The sequence below is a fragment of the Apis florea genome, unplaced genomic scaffold (assembly GCF_048593485.1).
Source record: "Apis florea isolate Af1SG1 unplaced genomic scaffold, ASM4859348v1 contig_3783_pilon, whole genome shotgun sequence".
In the NCBI taxonomy this organism is placed as follows: Eukaryota; Metazoa; Arthropoda; class Insecta; order Hymenoptera; family Apidae; genus Apis; species Apis florea.
This window is the reverse complement of record NW_028256851.1, coordinates 1-19,625: the sequence shown is the minus strand read 5'-3', so window position 1 is coordinate 19,625 and position 19,625 is coordinate 1. Positions and strand designations below refer to the sequence as shown.

The window sequence follows — 19,625 nt, the reverse complement described above, 5'->3', positions numbered from 1 at the left end:
CTTTTGCTATTCATGACTTTTGATAGCGAAGAATTACCTTTTATAATTAACTTGTTAAAAATAGAATCAATAGAAACGGCTAATCAATATCAATTTTTGTACACGCACATCTCTAAATCGAAATACAAATTGCAAGAAAGAGGTGATCATTATTGATTTCGTGTATGATGAAACGACTAGAGAAAGCAAAGGAAGTCATCTTCCTAAAGCAAATATTTAATTGACCTCATTCGTTTCTAAAAGATCGCTCTTTATAGAAATTCAGAAAATAATTTCCTGAAATCGGTGTAATTAATGATTAAAAAAAAAATTTAACCTTATATATACCATGTATAAGGTTAAATTTAAAATTGGACTCATTTTTAAAACTTTTTTTAACACTTAGAGTAAGTTATCGATACATTTTTTTATAAAAAATTTACTTCATCAAGAACAAAATTAAAGTTAAAATAAATTCCAAGTTAAATTTCATTTTCAACTTAAAAATAAATGTTAAAACTAATTTTTAAAATTACGAAAATAAAGAAATATATGATATATAAATAAATAAAGATTCTCAAACTATAAATTTTTCTTGGAACATTTGCATTAACTCATCGTGAATCAATTGAATCATAATTCAATTTAATCATAGCAATTAGAAATTAAACACAGTGAAGTAAAATAAGAATTTATTGAAAGAATATTATAAGACTCCAATTTTCTCGAAATTTTTCAAATATTATTTGGGAATAGTTGCGATAAGAAGTTTTCAATTAAAAACAAAACGTCTAATCAAGAAATAATAAAATTTGTTCCGATTATGTTTTACACGTAAATATAGTAAACACGGATAAAATTAATGGAGTTGTTCAGAACATGGCTACTTTCATAAGTTATAATTACATCGCGTGGGTTATCGTTGACCCATAATACATCATGTGCATTAGACGCGATAATTACGTATTGATTAAGGATATTATGGAGCGTTTCGTGATATTATTTTGTTAGAGGAAGTATCAGTCTCGAAGTCTCTAGTGAATCGTCGAGGAACATGTTGTAATTATTATTTCCAAAATATGATTTTGTAATTAACAATAAAAGCACATAGATTATTTTTTCATTATTAGATTAAATAAGATTTACATAAAATTCTACAAATAAATATGAAATCTTATTCGTATGATTATTAATTATATATTAGAATATTAACAATTAAAAAAATAGATCTTTCAAAATGTTACTTCTTAACAAAATATATCAAGTTTTATTCTTTACATATATCACGTTTAATTTTTCATCAATTAACGAAACAAAAATTAAATTCTTATCTTGTGTAAAAAATAATAATGTTTATTATAATATTTATAAACTCTTTTATGTTAATCTAAATTTAATCTAATATTTATATTTAATCTAAAAATTATTTTTAATATGTATGAAATAAATTAATTAATTTCTATGATATAGAATGCCAATTATTAGATTGAATGCTAAATTATAATTCTATTCAGAATTATTTGTAATCTTTTATTATATTCATAAAGTTCATTTTTATCTAAAAAATGTCTTGGCATTCAAAAAAAAAAATATAAGATCTATTCCTTTGATTTTAAATGCAACCGAAAGCGGGAATAGCTTGAGCGCAGCAAGTTTCAGGGCAAGAAACTTTTGGCCAAGTAAATTCAAATAAGCGTATTACACGTCACGGGAGCTCGATGTTTCCAAAAACTTGTGTCGCCAAGAAAAACGTATACAGCTCGTATACGTTATGTGATAAACTTCATGACTCGTATACCGAGAACCCCAGGATTTTTGTTCAAACGATTCTCGCCATTGTTTCGACTTCAAAAGAAACATTCAAAGGATAGAAGTATGAAAAGTTATCATTTAAAGATGAAAGAAATTTTTTAAATTTTCAATCGAGGCAAATAAGTAAACTTTGTTTTAATCCGTAATAAATAATATCAAGAATATAATCATTTATAATTATTATTATAGAATATTAATATAACTATTAGAGGGTTATTTATTCGAAATAAATAATCACAATTTATCTTGATCAATATGACTTGTCCAATATGTAGAATGTAAATATCAATTAATATATTGATATAATCATATTTAGATGTTCATTATACCTACAAATATATGTTCAAAATATCTGAAATATCTTAATTATTATTTATTTAAAACGAAATAAATAAGTATAATTTGTCTTCTCAAAATAATAGAATATAATTAATCGATAATTAATAACAGATATATTATAATTATTATAATTATATATCTATTTAACTGTAATTCGAATGAAATAATTATATAATTAAAATTGAAATATATCCTCAGTATATAAATCGTATATAATCGTATCGAGAATTGTTATCTTTAATTCGAGATAAATCGGAAATCCTCCGTTTCTTTCGAAGCAAGAAAAGATTTTACTTTTCGATATAATAACATCGCGAGCGGATAAGTAACTGGTTTTCATAAATGAAACAGAAATCGATGATATATGACCTGGGGCAGAGTTTTTAATCAAGGTACATATCGCATAGGATCAACACTGCTGCTATTTTCTACATGTTTTCAAAGAGAAGCTGATTAATTTCAATAAATGAAACATCGAAGCTGATACGATATAAAGTACGAATTTATTAATTGTTCAATGAACTGGTTGAATTTTTTAAAACGGCGAGACAAATATCGCGATAAAATATTTTTTGATTATCGTAATGAGTTCCTGGCAAAGCGAGACACTCTTTTGTCTCCAATTCACAATTTGTTCCATTTTGTGCTTGTTTATATTTCATGATTAAAGAACGTGTAACATTCTGTATGAATTTTTACTTACCGAAAAACTTGTACAATTATTCAATCGATAATAATAATAGTCAAACATTGTGTAAATAATTGTATATTTTATATCACAGCAATTCAGATCATTATATTCACATAGATTCCCAAATGTAATTTCGATAAATTTTGTCACCAAATCTCATTCAAAGTATAGAGAAAACCATGCCATTGAATTCACTTTTTGTTTTATCCTGATATCTCAATTGGTTGCCGAGATATAAGGATTCAAAGTATCCATAGCGCTTGATACATTGCAGAGATTATGAATGGGCTAGCGACCCAGTGACCTACTTATTTTTCTTGGAAATGCGTACTACACATTTCTAGAAATCGCGTCTGCCGCTTGTCTGCAGTTTGGGATAGATCAGTGAGATAAGGCGGGAGCGAAAGATCCGAGTAAGCGACAAGGACGAAGATAATAAACGATTAAAAATTACTCTTTGCTTTACACGACGATATCTCGGGAACCGGAAGTCGTATCAGGATAAATGAAAAAGCGTTTTAAAGGGCAAGGTTCTGCGCTTCCAATGGTCGCTCATTCGTTGACCGGAAGTTACTATCTTCGATGTTACAGCGGCTTAAAGTTTTCCTAATTTTAATGAAGTTTAATCGAGTTTGAAGGTAAATTATCCAATAAATATCTTTATTTCTGAAAGAATATTATTTACAATAAACTTATGATGGTAAATTGGAGGTTCTAAATTGATTTTAAAAAGTTTTTTGATCAAAATAAGTTGGAAATTTATTATTATGAAAAGTTGCAAGAATATTTATCTTCAGAACTTATTTTTCTAATTACTTGTTTTGAGTTTCTTTTAATTTTATTTACTAAATCGTAACTTCTCGAGTTCTGATAATTGATTAATTTATCATTTTTGCGGAGAAAATTTTTTCCTCGTATTTAATTCTTTAAAAAAAGGAAATTTATATAATGCGATTCTGTATAGTGTACTCGTCTATTAAAAAATATTAATGAATATTAGATATAAATTCGGATAGTATTAATCATTTTTTTCTCTACTTATATTATATTTGTATCATTATCTACGTTACGACAATAATTTGATATTACCAAACAAAGGAGAACAATTCCACTAATGATGCAAATAACAATTACGTAGCTACTATGTTTCCATAAAGGATTAAATTACACAATAAATTGATATTTCGTTGAATTTAGTACAAAGAAATTTTGGCTGCTAATGTGTTTCGCCTTCATTACAAATTATTGCTGATATTAGTACCATGACTCGTTACGAAAAAATTAAAAATAAGCATCGAAACTTTTATATCGTATGGCATTAAAAAAAATGAATATTCAACAAACGCAAATAACTTTAATTTTTAATAAAAATCAAATAATAAAATTGATAATTAAATTTGAAAGTACATGCCATTAATATTCTATACCTCAAGGAGAGCTTGTTCTATTTTTTTCTCCGGAACTAATGCTCGTTTAAACAAATGCTAAAATATGCCACACATTTTAATTTATTTTAAATTATTCAAAACTAATTATTAGTTCTATAGATTCTAATCTTTTTTAAATAATTTTTTGCTCTTTAGAAAACAACGAGATTATTAAGCCATCCTTTTCTTGCATTTATTCGTAAAAATAAAATATTTTCATAAGCTAAACGGGCCAAGATATTCGATACGGGTATAGCAATAGATGGTCGCCAAATATCGTCCCGAATTCCCTCCCTGATCTCCTATTTCCCTTTATGGAGGCGTTTCATTAAGGATCGAAATAAGAACATATCGAACTCTTTGGCAAAGTAAACGATCGTTGAATATCCATGTATATTGCTCGGTCTCGATGCGAATTACGATTAATAAAGAATCAAAGATTACAACTACTTTGCATGCAACGATCTCTATATTTTATCTATGTGTCGTGGAGCTTATTCGACCAATTTTTGCATCCGAAGGATGCAAAGGAGTTTGGTTAACCCTTTCGCCATAATTTTCTGACAAGCAATCTCGATACGATACGATTATTAAAATCGAGGTCTCCGAGAATGTATCGATCTCTGACGAAGGATAAATTTTTTAACGTTTCGATGTAGATAGATTTCGTTAAAAATCAAATGATATAATTATACTGGCATGTGTCTTGAAGTGATTTGATATTTAAATAATGTTCATGTTCCGGATCAATGATCGTTAATTAGATGAATTTATTTGGTATAGCGTATATGGATTAGCAATTTATTATATTCGATTCGCTGTAATATTATTATTCAATATAATTAGAATAGTTTGAAAATCTAAAGTAAAATGGAAAAATCTTTCTAAAATTCGAAACAAGGAAATTCATAAATTAACATCATATTACTACGTTGTTTCATTTACTTTTTTTTTTATTCCTAACAAAAATTGCTCTATATCCATTATATCCTATATATTCATGATATTTTATATAAAATTATTGATTTTGATAATGCACAATTTATTAATCGAATAATACTCGATATTTATGCAAAATCAAATTTTTATTAACATTATTAAAGAAAAGAAGAATAAAATTTACGTAGAAACTTGCTTCATTCTTCTTCTATACTTTGGATATTTTGTGCTTTTTTATATTCTGTAAATTTTTGTACATTCAAATTTTGCATAAATGCATAAATATCCATAATTTCTTCAAGAACAAAAATAGAACCGTAATGCGTGCACTTGGTCTCTAGTCTGTTATAAACATTATCCATTATCTGCTTCCTTTTCTCACCTTATATACTTAAGAACCATAAATTTCCCTATCATTTTTATTTCTTTCCATTTTGTTCCACTTTCGTATTAATAAATCCATAAATATATTGTACAAAAAAAAAATATGTCTCGATTCATACCAGAATAAAAAGACTTTTCAGAATATTTTTTAGAGCTACGTTCGATTTAACCGGAAGCTACCTGACACCGCTGCTCATTAGTTTCCCGATTCTTGAACGAATAATATTTTCGTGCCTCGGGAAACGTATTATTCTCGTGCGATTTTATCCGTCAGATACTTTTTTATATATATATATATATCTGATCTCTTGTCGTTTACTGAGAATTTAATCTCCTCCCTCGACTTTTCGGTTTCCAATGACGATGGGTCATTTATTATTTGTGACCTCGTTACATCGGGGAATATGGATCTCTTAACGACGATTAAAAATCGACAAGCGATAATTAGGCGACTGATGGATGGCTCGATGGATGGTGTAAAGTTTAATAACAATGGCTTAAAGGTGAAATTTACATTAGAATCGAAGGGAACGTTTATTTTGGAAATTTCGAGTATACATAAACATATATTTGAGTTTCAACTTATTTCCATGCTCGATCATAATAGCAAATAGTCTTTTGCGACGTGTCTACACGAAATGTTCTGTTATACGTGATAATTTAAGAATAGGAGAAGAGAATCACTTTGACTTTTCACTGTTAATTTTTATAGAAAACATTATATTAAATTTTCTGATTGTTGAAATTGATCTTGATGGTATTTAAAAGAGGCCGTGTTATATTTTGAAATTGGTTGAAGATAAAGTAGAAAAATAATTACTAGTGCAAAAATTTGAATATTAATTTAAAGTTTCTTTTTCAACTCATCACTCTCCTGTTATACGAATTCATCAATTATGCGAAGAATTCGAAATTCAATATTTCGAAAGTGTTGAAAGTAAAATGGTGAATGGAATTGCGTGAATGGAATTGCGTGAAAGGAATAGTGGAATTTCGAAGTTGGATATCGATTGCGTTCATGCTACAAATGTAAGGATTTGCGACAGAAATAGGTAGTATTGGAATAATAACTGACATTGTCCCACTTATTGCAAATTTATCTATCGTAATGTTTCTAGGAGAAACGAGCGTACAACGATGGCTTGTCAACCGTGTCCACATTTTTCTTCTTTCAATTGCCACGTTATTATTACGTTGCAAGGTGACGGTAACCAAATGTAAAACATTATTGGAATGAGTTCAGGGATATCGTTGAAAGTAGCGCGAATTCTTGAACGTTTGAAAATTTTCAATCAATAGCAAAATCAATATAGGCTTGGCATACTTGGTATCTAATTATTATGCAGCAATGGCAATTGGTTGATTGATAAGCCATTCGAATAATATCGTGCTTTGCAAATATTAATTTTTGATGATAAGAGCTACAATGATTAATCGTAAAAATGCAATCATTATAAAAAATTTTTGATTCGTTAATTTAAATGCAAGTGAAAAATTATACATAAGAAAGTTTTTAACATCGCCTTTCTTTCGAGAAAATTAATTTTTAAAATTCTTGTTGAAGAAGTTACAAAGAAATTGAGAATATCTTTTTAAGAAGAAAATAAATTTATTTTGATCATTCATGAAGAAATTTGAACTAGAATATCTGAATTAAGAAGAATGAAATTCAAAATTCAAAGAGGTAAGTTTTTTTACTATTTACTTATTATTTTATTAGAAAAAAATTGAATATCTTTTTTGTTCTATCTTGATATACATATTGCCTAATATGTTAAAATGTTAATATTGATTCAATTTTATACAAAAATACTACTTATTTTAAATATTTTTCAAAGTTTATTAAAATCTAATAACTTGGCGGATAGTCGATTAAAACATGAGTTATTAAAAACTTTCCACCGTGTATACGTGATACGAAAACGCAAAGAAGAACGAAAGTTTCGAATTTCTGGCCGTGAGTGAAACTCAACTCGACGTGATCCATATTGAAGAATTAAGTGGACTGGAAGCGGTATAAAGTTGAAATTTTGTTCATGAAAATCCAATGATTCTTTAGATAAACTTCTCATCGAGACTGTTCGGTAAAACATTTTCATTAAAATACTTTAAAGTGAAATTATATATATATATATATATTTTCCTTTCGTTCGATTCGTATAACGAATCTAAAAGTAAGAATCTAAAACGTATCTAAAAGTTTTTACTTGTGTTTTTGTCCAATTTAAATGTATATTTATTTGATATAAATTTTAATTACAATTAATTCTCTTGAATCTAAATGTTTGTTATTTGTTTCGATATTGATATTTTTAGATTGTAATTTTTTAAAAGAGAAACTGCGACTTATAATTATTTTTATTGAAACAAATGTTTCTATATTTATTCTTATTATCGGTCAAGCTTGATAATTTACATTTCAATAAATTTCATACCTGAGAATAAATAATTTTTTTATTCCAATAAAAGTGAATAATTTCAATTTTATTAAAAGTATAAATTTTAAAAATAAAAAGTTCGAAATCCATCATTTTGAAATTTTGTATATATATCTATATATAAATTGGAATAAAATCGATTCAAATTACATAATGTTTTATAAATATTCATAAAAATATGATCTTTTGGTTTCACATTTTCTCAATGTTTGTACAAGTCAATAGACAGTGCATAGGTATTTGAATAAAGAATCCTTTAAAATCCCTTGAAAGGAGAGATGATACAATCGCAAAGAATATCATACACAGAGAATCGGAGCTATTTTTCTTTCTGCTCATTTCTAGACTATGCTAGCAGTAGAAAATGTCCTTATGTTAATTTCAAGAATGCCTGAAGTATATAATACCTTTGATGTGAAAATTTTAAATGTTTACATTCTCCCTACTTGATATTCCTTACTCACTTATATTTTTTATTACTTGTTTTCAGCTCCACGAACCGCAATACAATTTATTAACTTGGTGGATATCTTTTTAAACAAAAATGCAATCACAAGTATTTGAAAATTTTTAAACCATATATACGATGATGAGTGTCTTAAAAAAATAAAAAAAAAACTCAAACTTAGAAAAATAAAAAAATACATCTATTCCAATCTTTAATTTATCGCTCAACTATATTTTAATATTTAATCTTCAAAAAATAATAAGCTTGAAGAAAGATAGAAAATCTGGACTTCATCCAAAATGATGATAACAACGAATAATAATTAAATCTCGCAACGTTCATTCATTCTATAAATTCCTTTAATTACTTTTTAAATATAAAATTAATATACCGAACAGAACATCGAAACGTTTCGAATACAAGGAATACAAGTTTTTCTTCCTTCCATTAACTCTCTCTTCCGAAAATTTAAAAAATTCACTAATTAAGAGTACAGCATCCATCGCAACAACGGAGATCCTTTAATGTCTCGTATCAAAGCAAAAAAAAAAGAAGAAAAACAAAAGCTTCCCTCTCAGGAGCAACCACCTCTTCCCCATTCGAAAGGAAATTCAACCCGAAAAACCGAAAATCCTGCTATCCATCCCAATCCCTTAGCAGACCCATTCCACCACGAAACCGCCATGTATAACCAAACCAACCCAAACCGACCAACTTCATCAACGACTTATACAGCCAATCTATCTCCTCTACCCAAAGCATCTCGTAGCCGCTTACTCGTAGCCGTTTCCACCCGCCAGCTGTTCCCCTTTCCACCCCCTCCCGCGGCGGTTTATCCCTCCCCTCCTTTTCCCCGCGAACCTTTATCCATCTATCCGTCCACATCCCCCTCCAGACATTTTTTTCTTCCTCGACCGTTGGCGGCCGTCATCTGGAAAGGGCAGCGGCGAAGGGTGGGCCCTGAGAGGGAGGCCGTGGACCTTCGCAGCAGCCAGATGAACGAGACAGACGTAGGTGGGGTGTAGGTTGTCCGAGCAATCGGCGGGATAGTCCGGAGCCGCGATTTGGCAACGATCCACGTCGGCTCTCACGAGCTGGACCGTAGCCAACTTTTCCTCGGTCGCATAGGGATTTCGGTTCGATGTGCGGCGACAATATTCTACGTTTATACGAGAACCATGCTCTCGTATCCTCTCTCTCTCTCTTTTTTCGTCTCTCTATCTCTCTCTCTCTCTCTCTCTCTTGTGCAGTCGCGACGTGTCCAACGGTTTCCGTTCGATCCTGTTCGGGTCGACGGCGTGCGGAATGCGGCCATTGTGTTCCTCACTCGAAGGCTGGTTCATTTCGTCGCTGCTCCATAAGCAAGTCGACTTATCGAGTGACGAAGTACATAAGCGTGCGCGTGTGCGCATAGAAAATCGCTGAAAACGTGGAGATGAATGCCTAGAATAGACGGGGAGAGACGGGGAGAGACAGGGAGAGACGGGGAGAGACAGGGAGGACGGGGAGAGACGGGGAGAGACGGGGAGAGACGGGGAGAGACGGGGAGACAGGGAGAGACGGGGAGAGACAGGGAGAGACGGGGAGAGACAGGGAGAGACGGGGAGAGACAGGGAGAGACGGGGAGAGACAGGGAGAGACGGAGAGACAGGGAGAGACGGGGAGAGACACGGTGATTCCCCGAGCGTGATCGTGAAACTGATGGAGAGAAAGAAAGAGAGACGTGTTGAAATGATGCGATTTTTACGCGTTTTTTAACTCGTTCGTTTTCGAATCTTGTGGCGAATCTTTGATTCGAAAGGAGGTTTTTTCCCGTGGATTTCTCGGATTTTTTTTACGATCTAGTTTCTTCGAGGTTTTGTTTGATATCTTTATGGTGAAGTTAGATGGACATTTTTTGTTTTTGAGTATATTTGACAATGAATTACTTTTGATATCGTTTCCTTCTTCTTTTTATTATTTATTGAAAAACGTTCATGATTCTCGTATTTGAATATTTGTGAAGAATTTCTGTTGTATTTTTTTTTTAATATAATTCTGCATGAAGATCAACGATAAATATTTTTATTTTTTGAGATTTGTCGAATGATATTTCGATTATATAATGATAATTTTTTTATTTTATTTTATTACATTAAAAAGTGATGTAGTTCTCATATGGAAAAGACACTTTCACTCTTTTTATTGAATATTATAAACCTTTTTTATCACGATAATTGAATGTAATTAAAAATAAAATATTAAAAAGCACATGAACGATATTTGGGAATAAATCAAATATATTTTTGATGAAGTTCGGTTTATAATAAAGTGAGCAATATTTCATTAGAGGAATTCCAATGCACGAAAGCTTAATTATTTAATAATTGGAAATTAAAACGTACGCTTGTGTTATATGTTGCAATTGTATTTGACAATGTATTTTTATATTATTGACGTTCATGGAGAGCTCGTTAAAAGAAAAATAAAACAGGTATCAATGTATCGGACATCTAGTGCTCCTTCGTATTGTTCTATGTTTTTTGACATTTTTTGATCAGCATCGGGAAAAACTTTTTCACTAGATTGTGTAATCAGTTCTATTGAAATACTATTCAAAAAAGATACGGAAATAAAAAATTGAAAATATTAAAAATTTCGTTAAATTTCATTTTCCTCTTTTGCTTACTTTCAAATAAATAGAGTTAATTAATTATAGTTGAAAATTCAATTTTATTTTGCATAATTGACAAAAAAAAATCCGTATTATATTAACGAGAATGCAAAAGATATAATTATATAATTTGGTAATTCATTTTTTTTATCGCAATGAAAACAAATTTTATTATTATAAAGAAAACTTTAAAAAAGTATTCTTATTCTCCAAATTTTATAACGAAAATATTAAACAAATATCTAAATATTTACAGAAACAATATTAAACAAAGAAAAACAAATTCACAAACAATCAATACATGTATAAAATTACATCCCTTCTTTTCTTACAACAATGAAACCATTACGGCACATTGATTAAATCGATTAAAGTTCCAGCAGACGAACGTTGTGCTCTCAAAATTAGAAGATATCCAACAATTTATGCACGAGAGTGTACCAACAGCAATGTGCAACAAACGATCCCACCGTTCAATTGACTCTTGACCTGTTTCGTGGGTGAGATTTTGAAAATTCGTTGATTAAAAACTTTGTTTATGACACGAGATATCCGCGCGAGTGGCTATCGAAAATGAAAGCTTCGTTTATCCGTTTCGGCTGCCCTTCGCGTGGCGGAAACGTTGCGATACCCATCCTAACCACCTTTCCGGTTAATGCACGGGGCCAATATATGACGAGGACCATTCTACCCGCTTTGTCGATTGACACTGACCATTGTGTGCGCACACTTATGCCGCGTTATATCGATTTCGCGTTAAAGAATCTCTTTCGATTTGCATTCATGGGATTTTACGCTGTGTGAAATTGTATAGTGTTGCTAGTATATATGGGTGCGATTCGTGCATTGGCTGCATTCGGATCGAAGTGGAGATGTATTTTCGCCCATTTTGCCGTGCAAAAAGTTTTAGATCGTTTAGTTAGGTTATCATATTGGTACATTGAAAAGCAAGGTTAAAATTATTACGATTAACTGATTAGGAAGATTATTTGTTTTTCAGTCTTTTATTGATTATTTTATTGATCTTACGAATAATTTATATTGAATTTTTAAAACTTGTACAAGAAAACATTCAAATTTGACGTTGAACAGTTCATTATGTAATGTATGTAAAAATCTAATATATTTGATATGAAAGATATATAATGAATATTGTAGTGTCATATTGTTATATTAAATGTTATAGATAAATTTGTCTTTCGAATAAAAATTTTTGTTACAACAATATATTTAGAATTGCTAAAATTCATAAAAGACATAATATTGGAGAAACGTTATTTGGCGAAAGTGCGTTGGACGAATGTAATGGAATTTCGTATTTTATTTCAATTAATTTTGCCGTGATAATTTGCAAAATGTGCGGTCGAGTATTAATTTAAGCAATGACACGATAAATCGCGTATTAAATTGTAACGTGTTAGGTAACGTTTTTGATAGATAATTTGAATTTACGATCTACCGACTCCATTAGAAGCTGGTAAGTACTGCTAAATTATTAATGTGCAGTTAATTGGCACACTTTGCCAAAATGTTGGTAATATTGCGAAAAATCGACTTATAAAATATATTTATGAACCGTGATACAATACTTTAATACAATTTTCATCGTCACTTTTATTCAATCTATCATGCTCTTTTAATTCTAACATTTTCTAAAACTTTCTTAATTTTAATTTCTATTAAAATAAAAATTATTTCATTGAAAACTTGTGAAATTACTATTCTTCTGGTCGATAAAACTTTGGATAAACATCCATTCAAACTATTATAAAAATGCAATAATCCCTCATTTAAAATTTAAATATAACTTCCATTAAAAATTTATTATATTACGTAATCACACTGTTTTGAAAATGATCCTTACGAATCCAAATACCAACGTATTTATCCTCCACGAGAGAAAGAGAGAGAGAGAGAGAGAGAGAGAGAGAGAGAGAGAGAGAGAGAGAGAGAGAGAGAGAGAGAGAGAGAGAGAGAGAGAGAGAAAATCACGATTCATATTCATCCTTTTTTCCCCTCATTCCAACATTTTCCATCTATTTCATCCCAAATGTATCGATCCCCGAGAGAAATTCTCATTTAAATCGATCGCTTTTTTGCCAAACAATCTCCCCGCACGGCAAACTCTCTTTACAGATACATTCTATTCTCCCTTAACGATAAGAGCAAAACGGAATCAACCCCCTGAAAAGCCACCTCCACCATCACCACCACCGTCGTAACGAAAATGAGACTTTGGCCGAGCGTAATCGAAGCTGAAGAAAAATCGTTCAATTGTTATTCGCGTGACGCAGCAGAAAGATATTAGGGGTGGCCGAGGAGCCCTATAAAACGCGGGCCGAAGGAATGATAATGTAATAAGTGGCGGTGATAAGGAAAACTAGTTTGGCCGCTGTAGGAAATCGGTGGGTCAGCAATGGAAAATCGCTGAGCAGAAACGAAGACGAAGAAAAGAGACGAAGAAAGGGGATGGGACGAACATAATGGAAATTGAACCGAGTTGGTGGGCCGAGTAAGGAAATCAAATCCATTTGCTCGTCACCTTATCGTTAAGTCATAATTGCGCACCACGATCGTTGTGTACTTCTCCTCTCTCTTACTCACTCACTCCTTTCTTTTTAAGTGGCGTTGGAAACGATCGGATAAAACGTGCTCCAGAAGAAGAATTACACGAGCGTCCGTTGATACACAGCCAGATAGAGAGGTTGAGAGAAAGAGAGATCAAGCCGAATGGATTTCTGCTAAGCCCCCCGTAAGGAATATCGAAGGCGTCTCTTATCTTGAAGGATATTTATAACCGGGTGGAAGGCTTTCTATTTCCTTTTTCTACTTTTCGCCAATTTACGTTGTATCCTCGAAATTACCGGCTGGCAATTACTCAGACGTATTGACGTTGGAATGAAGAATAAACGAGTTGGGATTTTATGAAGTTGGCAGGGGGATTGAGATTTTTCTTTGGTTTATGAACCAACGTATCGTTTGAAGAGCTCCTCGTGAAAGTTTGATCGTTATCGAATAATTGTAATGTACGTTTTAATTTTTCTTTCTTTTGTATTGAGATTTGTAGAGATTTGATTGTCGAGTATTTTTGTTTTGGACTGATTGTTGTTGAAGAAAATGGAAGAAATAATAAATAAGTTTATAAATAACGCAATAAAATTTTTATTAACCTACTGATCAATCATTCTTTCCTTATCACTTTTTATAATATATAATTTTCAAATAATTTCTTTTTGTTCAGTATAAAGTAAAATTGAATTTCTCATATTTTGAAAAAGGATCAACAATTTATAGTAAATTATTAGTCTTAAAAATGAAGTCATTTAATCACATTTGCTTTTTAATTTTTAAAAAATTAATAGATTGTCTGCTATCTGGGACGTTTATCTTAATAAATATTTATTTATTGAATAGAGAGTTCAGTAAAATTTTGGTTCAAAATAAATAGAAGAGTAATTCCTCTTCTTTTACAGATCTTTAACAAGTTATATTACATGATGTATTATTTGAAATGCGAAACATTATTTGAAATTTTCGAAATTTTATTCCGTTTTTCTCATAACGGAGATGAATAACAGAAACGTAATGAAACTTCTAAAATCAAGTTGCATTATACGTGAATCGTGTACAAGGGATACAAAATTGTAGAGTATGATCCTTGAGAGTTGTTAGACAATTTGGAGCTTGAACTCCAGCCCAATTAGCCTATGCACACATTCGCCTTGCTTTTAGCCAAAATTTGATCTCTATTTAGAGATTACATTGCTAAACCTTTCCAGTTACGAAAGCCATTCTTCGTAACTATGCACCCCTGAGACACAAATGTTGAATCCTTCTTCAACGAAATTTAATTTTACGCATTTTACTAATTAACTCCACAATTTTTCCTCCAACCTCTTACCTCGATTAATCGCAATATATTTCCAATTATTCTCACTTTGAACATTCTCCTTTCCTATTTAAATTCAATTCAAGAAAAATACCCGAAATATACGAAATATATAAACTCTATCCTTTCAAAAACAATCTAATTCTCATCATTTCCAATTTCACTATTCTAATACAATCTGAATCCATACCACCACGAACGAAATATTTACTTAAAACTCTATCACCTGTAAAATTCATCTCACAAGAAATCTTAATCAATTGAAAAAAAAAAGTATACCCCAAAATTAAATCAAAATTTCCAAAAATATACTTTCCTCTTCATCAAATTTCCACGCGATGGAAAACAAAAATAAAAATTCACGGGATAAACGATAAATTTCTCCAGTCCAGTTTGTTCGCAAAATTGGCCCAATCCTACTCGATAAGTCTGCAAGGTTAATACACCGGGTCAGGCCAACCCCTCTGTCCGGTACACAGGGTCCGGAGAGTGCACTCGACGAGAGTTCTCGGCAAACGTCATAGCGTGGCGAACTTACGGCTGTATATACGTGTGTGTATATATATATACATGATATGTGCACACGCGTACTCACGTATTTCATTGAAATAGAAAGGGTATTCGCCGGGCACGGAACAGTTGAGCCTCGCTTTCAGGAAGCTCGTCCATCTGTCGTTGAACGCATGAGGTCCGCCCTTGTCGTGCTGGCACACTCTACCGACCCGCGAGTACACCGCCTAAAACACAAATGGGCACGAACCTTTCGAACAATCCTTCGATATTTTTCCGCCCTTTGATGGGACCGTCTTGCTCTCCTCCAACCTGCGTACCGAGCTATTATACTCGGCTACTTTGCGAGGCTGGGGAGGGGACCGAGGGTGAAAGACTTGGCGCGTGAAAATTTGAGGATGGATTGGAAGAAAATAGGTTGTGGATTTGTGCGGTGGAACAATGTATTGCGCTTTTGTTGATTATTTAAAAGCGACGATATATCGATGGGATATTTTTTGTTTGTTTGTTTGTGAGATAATTTATCGAATGTTTAAAATTCTTTTTCGAAACTTTTATCAATGTTTTAATAGTAGGAAATTTTGAAAACAATAGCAACGATCAAAGTATTATTTCTAATAATTATATTAAGATAAAAAGTGAAACACAAAAACGTTTTACGATAAAATAATCGAGTCTTACCTTGCCGCAATTCATGTACTCGACAGCTGTTTCTCGATAAAAGAAAAAGACGTAATCTTCGTATGCAAACGAGCTGACAAAGTTCGGGCCTGAAATAACAAAGTTTGAATCAAAATTACAAAAAAAATCTCTTCCCAAATTTAAATTCTCTGCTATTTATTCATATCCACGAAGTATTAAATTGTTCCAAAGTTCTTTTCTTCTGGTTTCTTTTTTTTATCGATATCGTAACACATCCGTTTTTTGTTTAATTAGACATTCAATTACGATAATTTTTCACAACGAAATCGATTCTTTGAACGACATTAATTAAATATTTCACGAATAAATCATTTTCAAATCATACGTCCCAACAATAAGAATCCATCTCCACCGTTGATCTAAAGAATAAGAATAGAAATTCTAGAAAAACGATCTAGACATCTGTATAGAAAAAAAAAAAAAAAAAATTGAAAAGAACTTTCGAGACAATCTAATACCTTCCTCCAACGTTTCTCCTTTTCCTCTTCTAATTATATCTCTCGTTCGATTTCCACGTATTTTACGACGCAAACGAAATTATCCGTTCGTTTCGGGGCCATAGATGGATCTTCCAATAACTTGGTAATTTCGAAAGAGCGGCCAGTATGATAAATTGCCAACGGGAGATCGCCTATCCCTCCTACCACCCCCGTGGAAATTGCGATCGATCAAAAATTCCGCAAGCATTAAACGGATTATGCAATTTATACAAAAAATTGGCGTCAGCCGACTAGCGATCAGCCGATAAATAATATTTGGAAATTTATCGGTGAAAGAATAGAAGGATAAACGATGATGAAAAAAAAAAAAAAAAGAAAAAGAAAAAGAGGAAAAAAGGAGGAAGAAGCAAATGCAAATTGCATTGCGTGTAATTTATACAAAAATTTTCTTATGTACACGTTTCAAGTCGTACTGTACACGAGGCGCAAAACAAATAAAACAGCGATAATTTTTCACGCGCGACGATGTCGTAAAATTTTATATGGATGTGACGCACGATAGAGAGATTCGAATGTGGCGTGGAAAATTGTTGTACGTACACCGTCGCGATCGGTTTTCCAAACGTAGTAGCCGTTAAAACGTCGATTAAATAAATATCGAATATTTCAATTCACCGAACGGCAATTTAAAACGGGTATAAATAGCTGGTGGAAAAATTATTTTCTAGCTTGAAAATCAATATTATGGTTACGCGTTTCTCTATCAATATTTTATAGTCAAATGGATTGCTGTTGTTCCATGCATCTGGATTGCGGTTATTTCGGCTCGTTCATTAATTGAACGACAAGGTTACGATCGTTTAAGTGGTATTTTTAATAATTTGCTATCGGAATCGTGGTAATAATTTAGAATTTTGCTAATCGGTTATTTAAAAAAAAATTTGATTAAATGGCGTAGAATTATATTAAATTGGATCAAAGAATAAATGAATAAATATCGAAGAAAATTTTTAACTTCACGAATGAATTCTATAATCATTAAGTATATATACAACCAGCTAATTAAAGAATCAATAGCGAAGAATCACCGTCGAATGCATAAAACGAAAAGTGAAAAAAATAAATATCTCAAATTCCACAAAAAAAAAATTCAGATAACACGAGTCCTACGATATATGTACATATATCGTGATGCAAAATCGTACGTACGTAATAATTCTCAAATTCTCTTCTTCCACCACCCCTTCGAAACCCTTTTCTCTAGCACGACGAACAAATCGAATCCGCGGCTAATTGAAATTTAGAAACGCGGTAAAATCCCTGCGCACGATAAAATTCCACCGTTGTACGCGCCTCGTGCACGAATATTCTAATGCAATTTGCGCGAGTTCCATTACCGTTCAGCTGGTTCAAATCCGAGCGCTCGGTGCGGATCTTGTCCCTGTGAATCAGCGGTTCGCCACCAGAGAAATCGGCCACCGTCGCCGCGTACAGCTGCCCCTCTGAAACATGCATAAAACGTGTCCCTGTCAGTCGTAGTCACATCCACCCCCTCACCCCTCCCTCAACCACCCTCCTGGCATTTTACACCGGTTAAACGAGGACTGGGTGAGCTACAGCTGAAACGAAATCCGCTAAAGGCGCCTTCCACTTCATTTCCAACGTGGCGCTCCGGCCGGAAATCGTTCGCGAAACGCGCCACCACCCTGCTCGCGGCTGTGCCTAATCACCGTTGCATTGTCTCTGCCCACGGTTCAACGATCGCAACACCCGGCTCTGCGACGGGGGATTACAGCTATGCGCCCGAAAGCGGAGGAATTGGCGCTGGCTTCGAGCCTGGCAATTAAAGAGTACCGAAATTCACATGGGACTCGTGTACTCACAATTAGTATTCATTTTCGCTGTTGGGATTAGAGGGAGGAGAGGTTGGAGACGCGTAGATACGAATCGAACCTATGTTCGATAAGGATGATTAGGATGGGAGTGAAGGGGGTTGAATTTGTGAAGTTGGACGGGGATGGAGATTGGATATTGGGTGTGAAAAATGTTGGGCAAGTGTGTTTAGTTAATGAATATTTATAGCAGAGATAGGCTTGAATTTTTCAATTGTATTATATCGATTGGTTTGGATACTTTCAATTGGTTCAATGCTGCATATAAAGAGGTCTTTTTAAATAAAGACTACTATCTTTCAAAGATAAAAATATTGCAATTATCTGAACGATATTTAAAACTAAAAATGTTTAAGATATATTCAATACAATAATATCAATAAATCGACAAAACTGTAGTTTACAGATTTACAAATAGTTTACAGATAGTTTACTTCGATACGACAACCACTAAACAATTCTTCAGAAAATAATTTGCGCGAACTTACATAAAAAAATTCAATTCTTACTAGTTACACTTTTATACAACAATTTTATAAAACAAACTATAATTATCTCCAAAGTCTATAATTATCAAAATCATTAAAATTTCGCCTTAAAATATTTTTAAAATTATTATACCGAGATATTCCAAATAATAAAAATAAAACACCTAATATATTACTGAATCCCTAAAAAATTAAAAAAATGCAATAAAAAAAGTAGCATTCCAGGTAGAAGATAAGTGTGAAAAAAGTGAATATCAAAATTTATATATACAGCAAAAAAAAAACTTCTAAAACTCTAAAAAAACGGCAACAGTCAAAAAAATGGTAAAAAAGTAAGTAGGAGAACGATAGATATGTGATAAATGTGAAAAAAACTCCATTTAAATTACGTTATCCTAATAGAAAATCGAATGTTTGACGAAAAGTTTCGATGTATTGCTCGAGCGCATGGAAAATTCAAAGAATTTGACGTCAGTTCCAAGAACTTTAGAAATACACAGAACCAGGCCCGAGTTCCAAGAATTCTACAGATTCCGAGAATTCGACGTCATTTCTAAGAATTTCGGAGATTCCGAGAATTTGACGTCATTTCTC

At 32.1% G+C, this 19,625-nt stretch overlaps 1 protein-coding gene and 1 long non-coding RNA gene across 2 annotated transcripts in view; one reads left to right on the top strand and one right to left on the bottom strand.

The window, feature by feature from the left end:
• LOC100870217 (semaphorin-1A) overlaps positions 1-18,153 on the bottom strand; it is a gene marked incomplete at its 5' end in the record, with an annotated part of 40,527 nt that extends 22,374 nt beyond the window's left edge. The window contains 3 exons of the mRNA XM_086915416.1: positions 15,595-15,736; positions 16,191-16,279; positions 18,049-18,153. Coding sequence (XP_086771542.1) covers positions 15,595-15,736; positions 16,191-16,279; positions 18,049-18,153 — 336 coding nt within the window. The remainder of the gene's footprint in view (positions 1-15,594; positions 15,737-16,190; positions 16,280-18,048) is intronic.
• On the top strand, positions 11,959-13,541 carry LOC147656396 (uncharacterized). Its single transcript, XR_015294507.1, has 2 exons — positions 11,959-12,587; positions 13,247-13,541. It is a non-coding gene; the product is annotated as an uncharacterized LOC147656396 (long non-coding RNA).
• Positions 18,154-19,625: the final 1,472 nt, after the last annotated feature.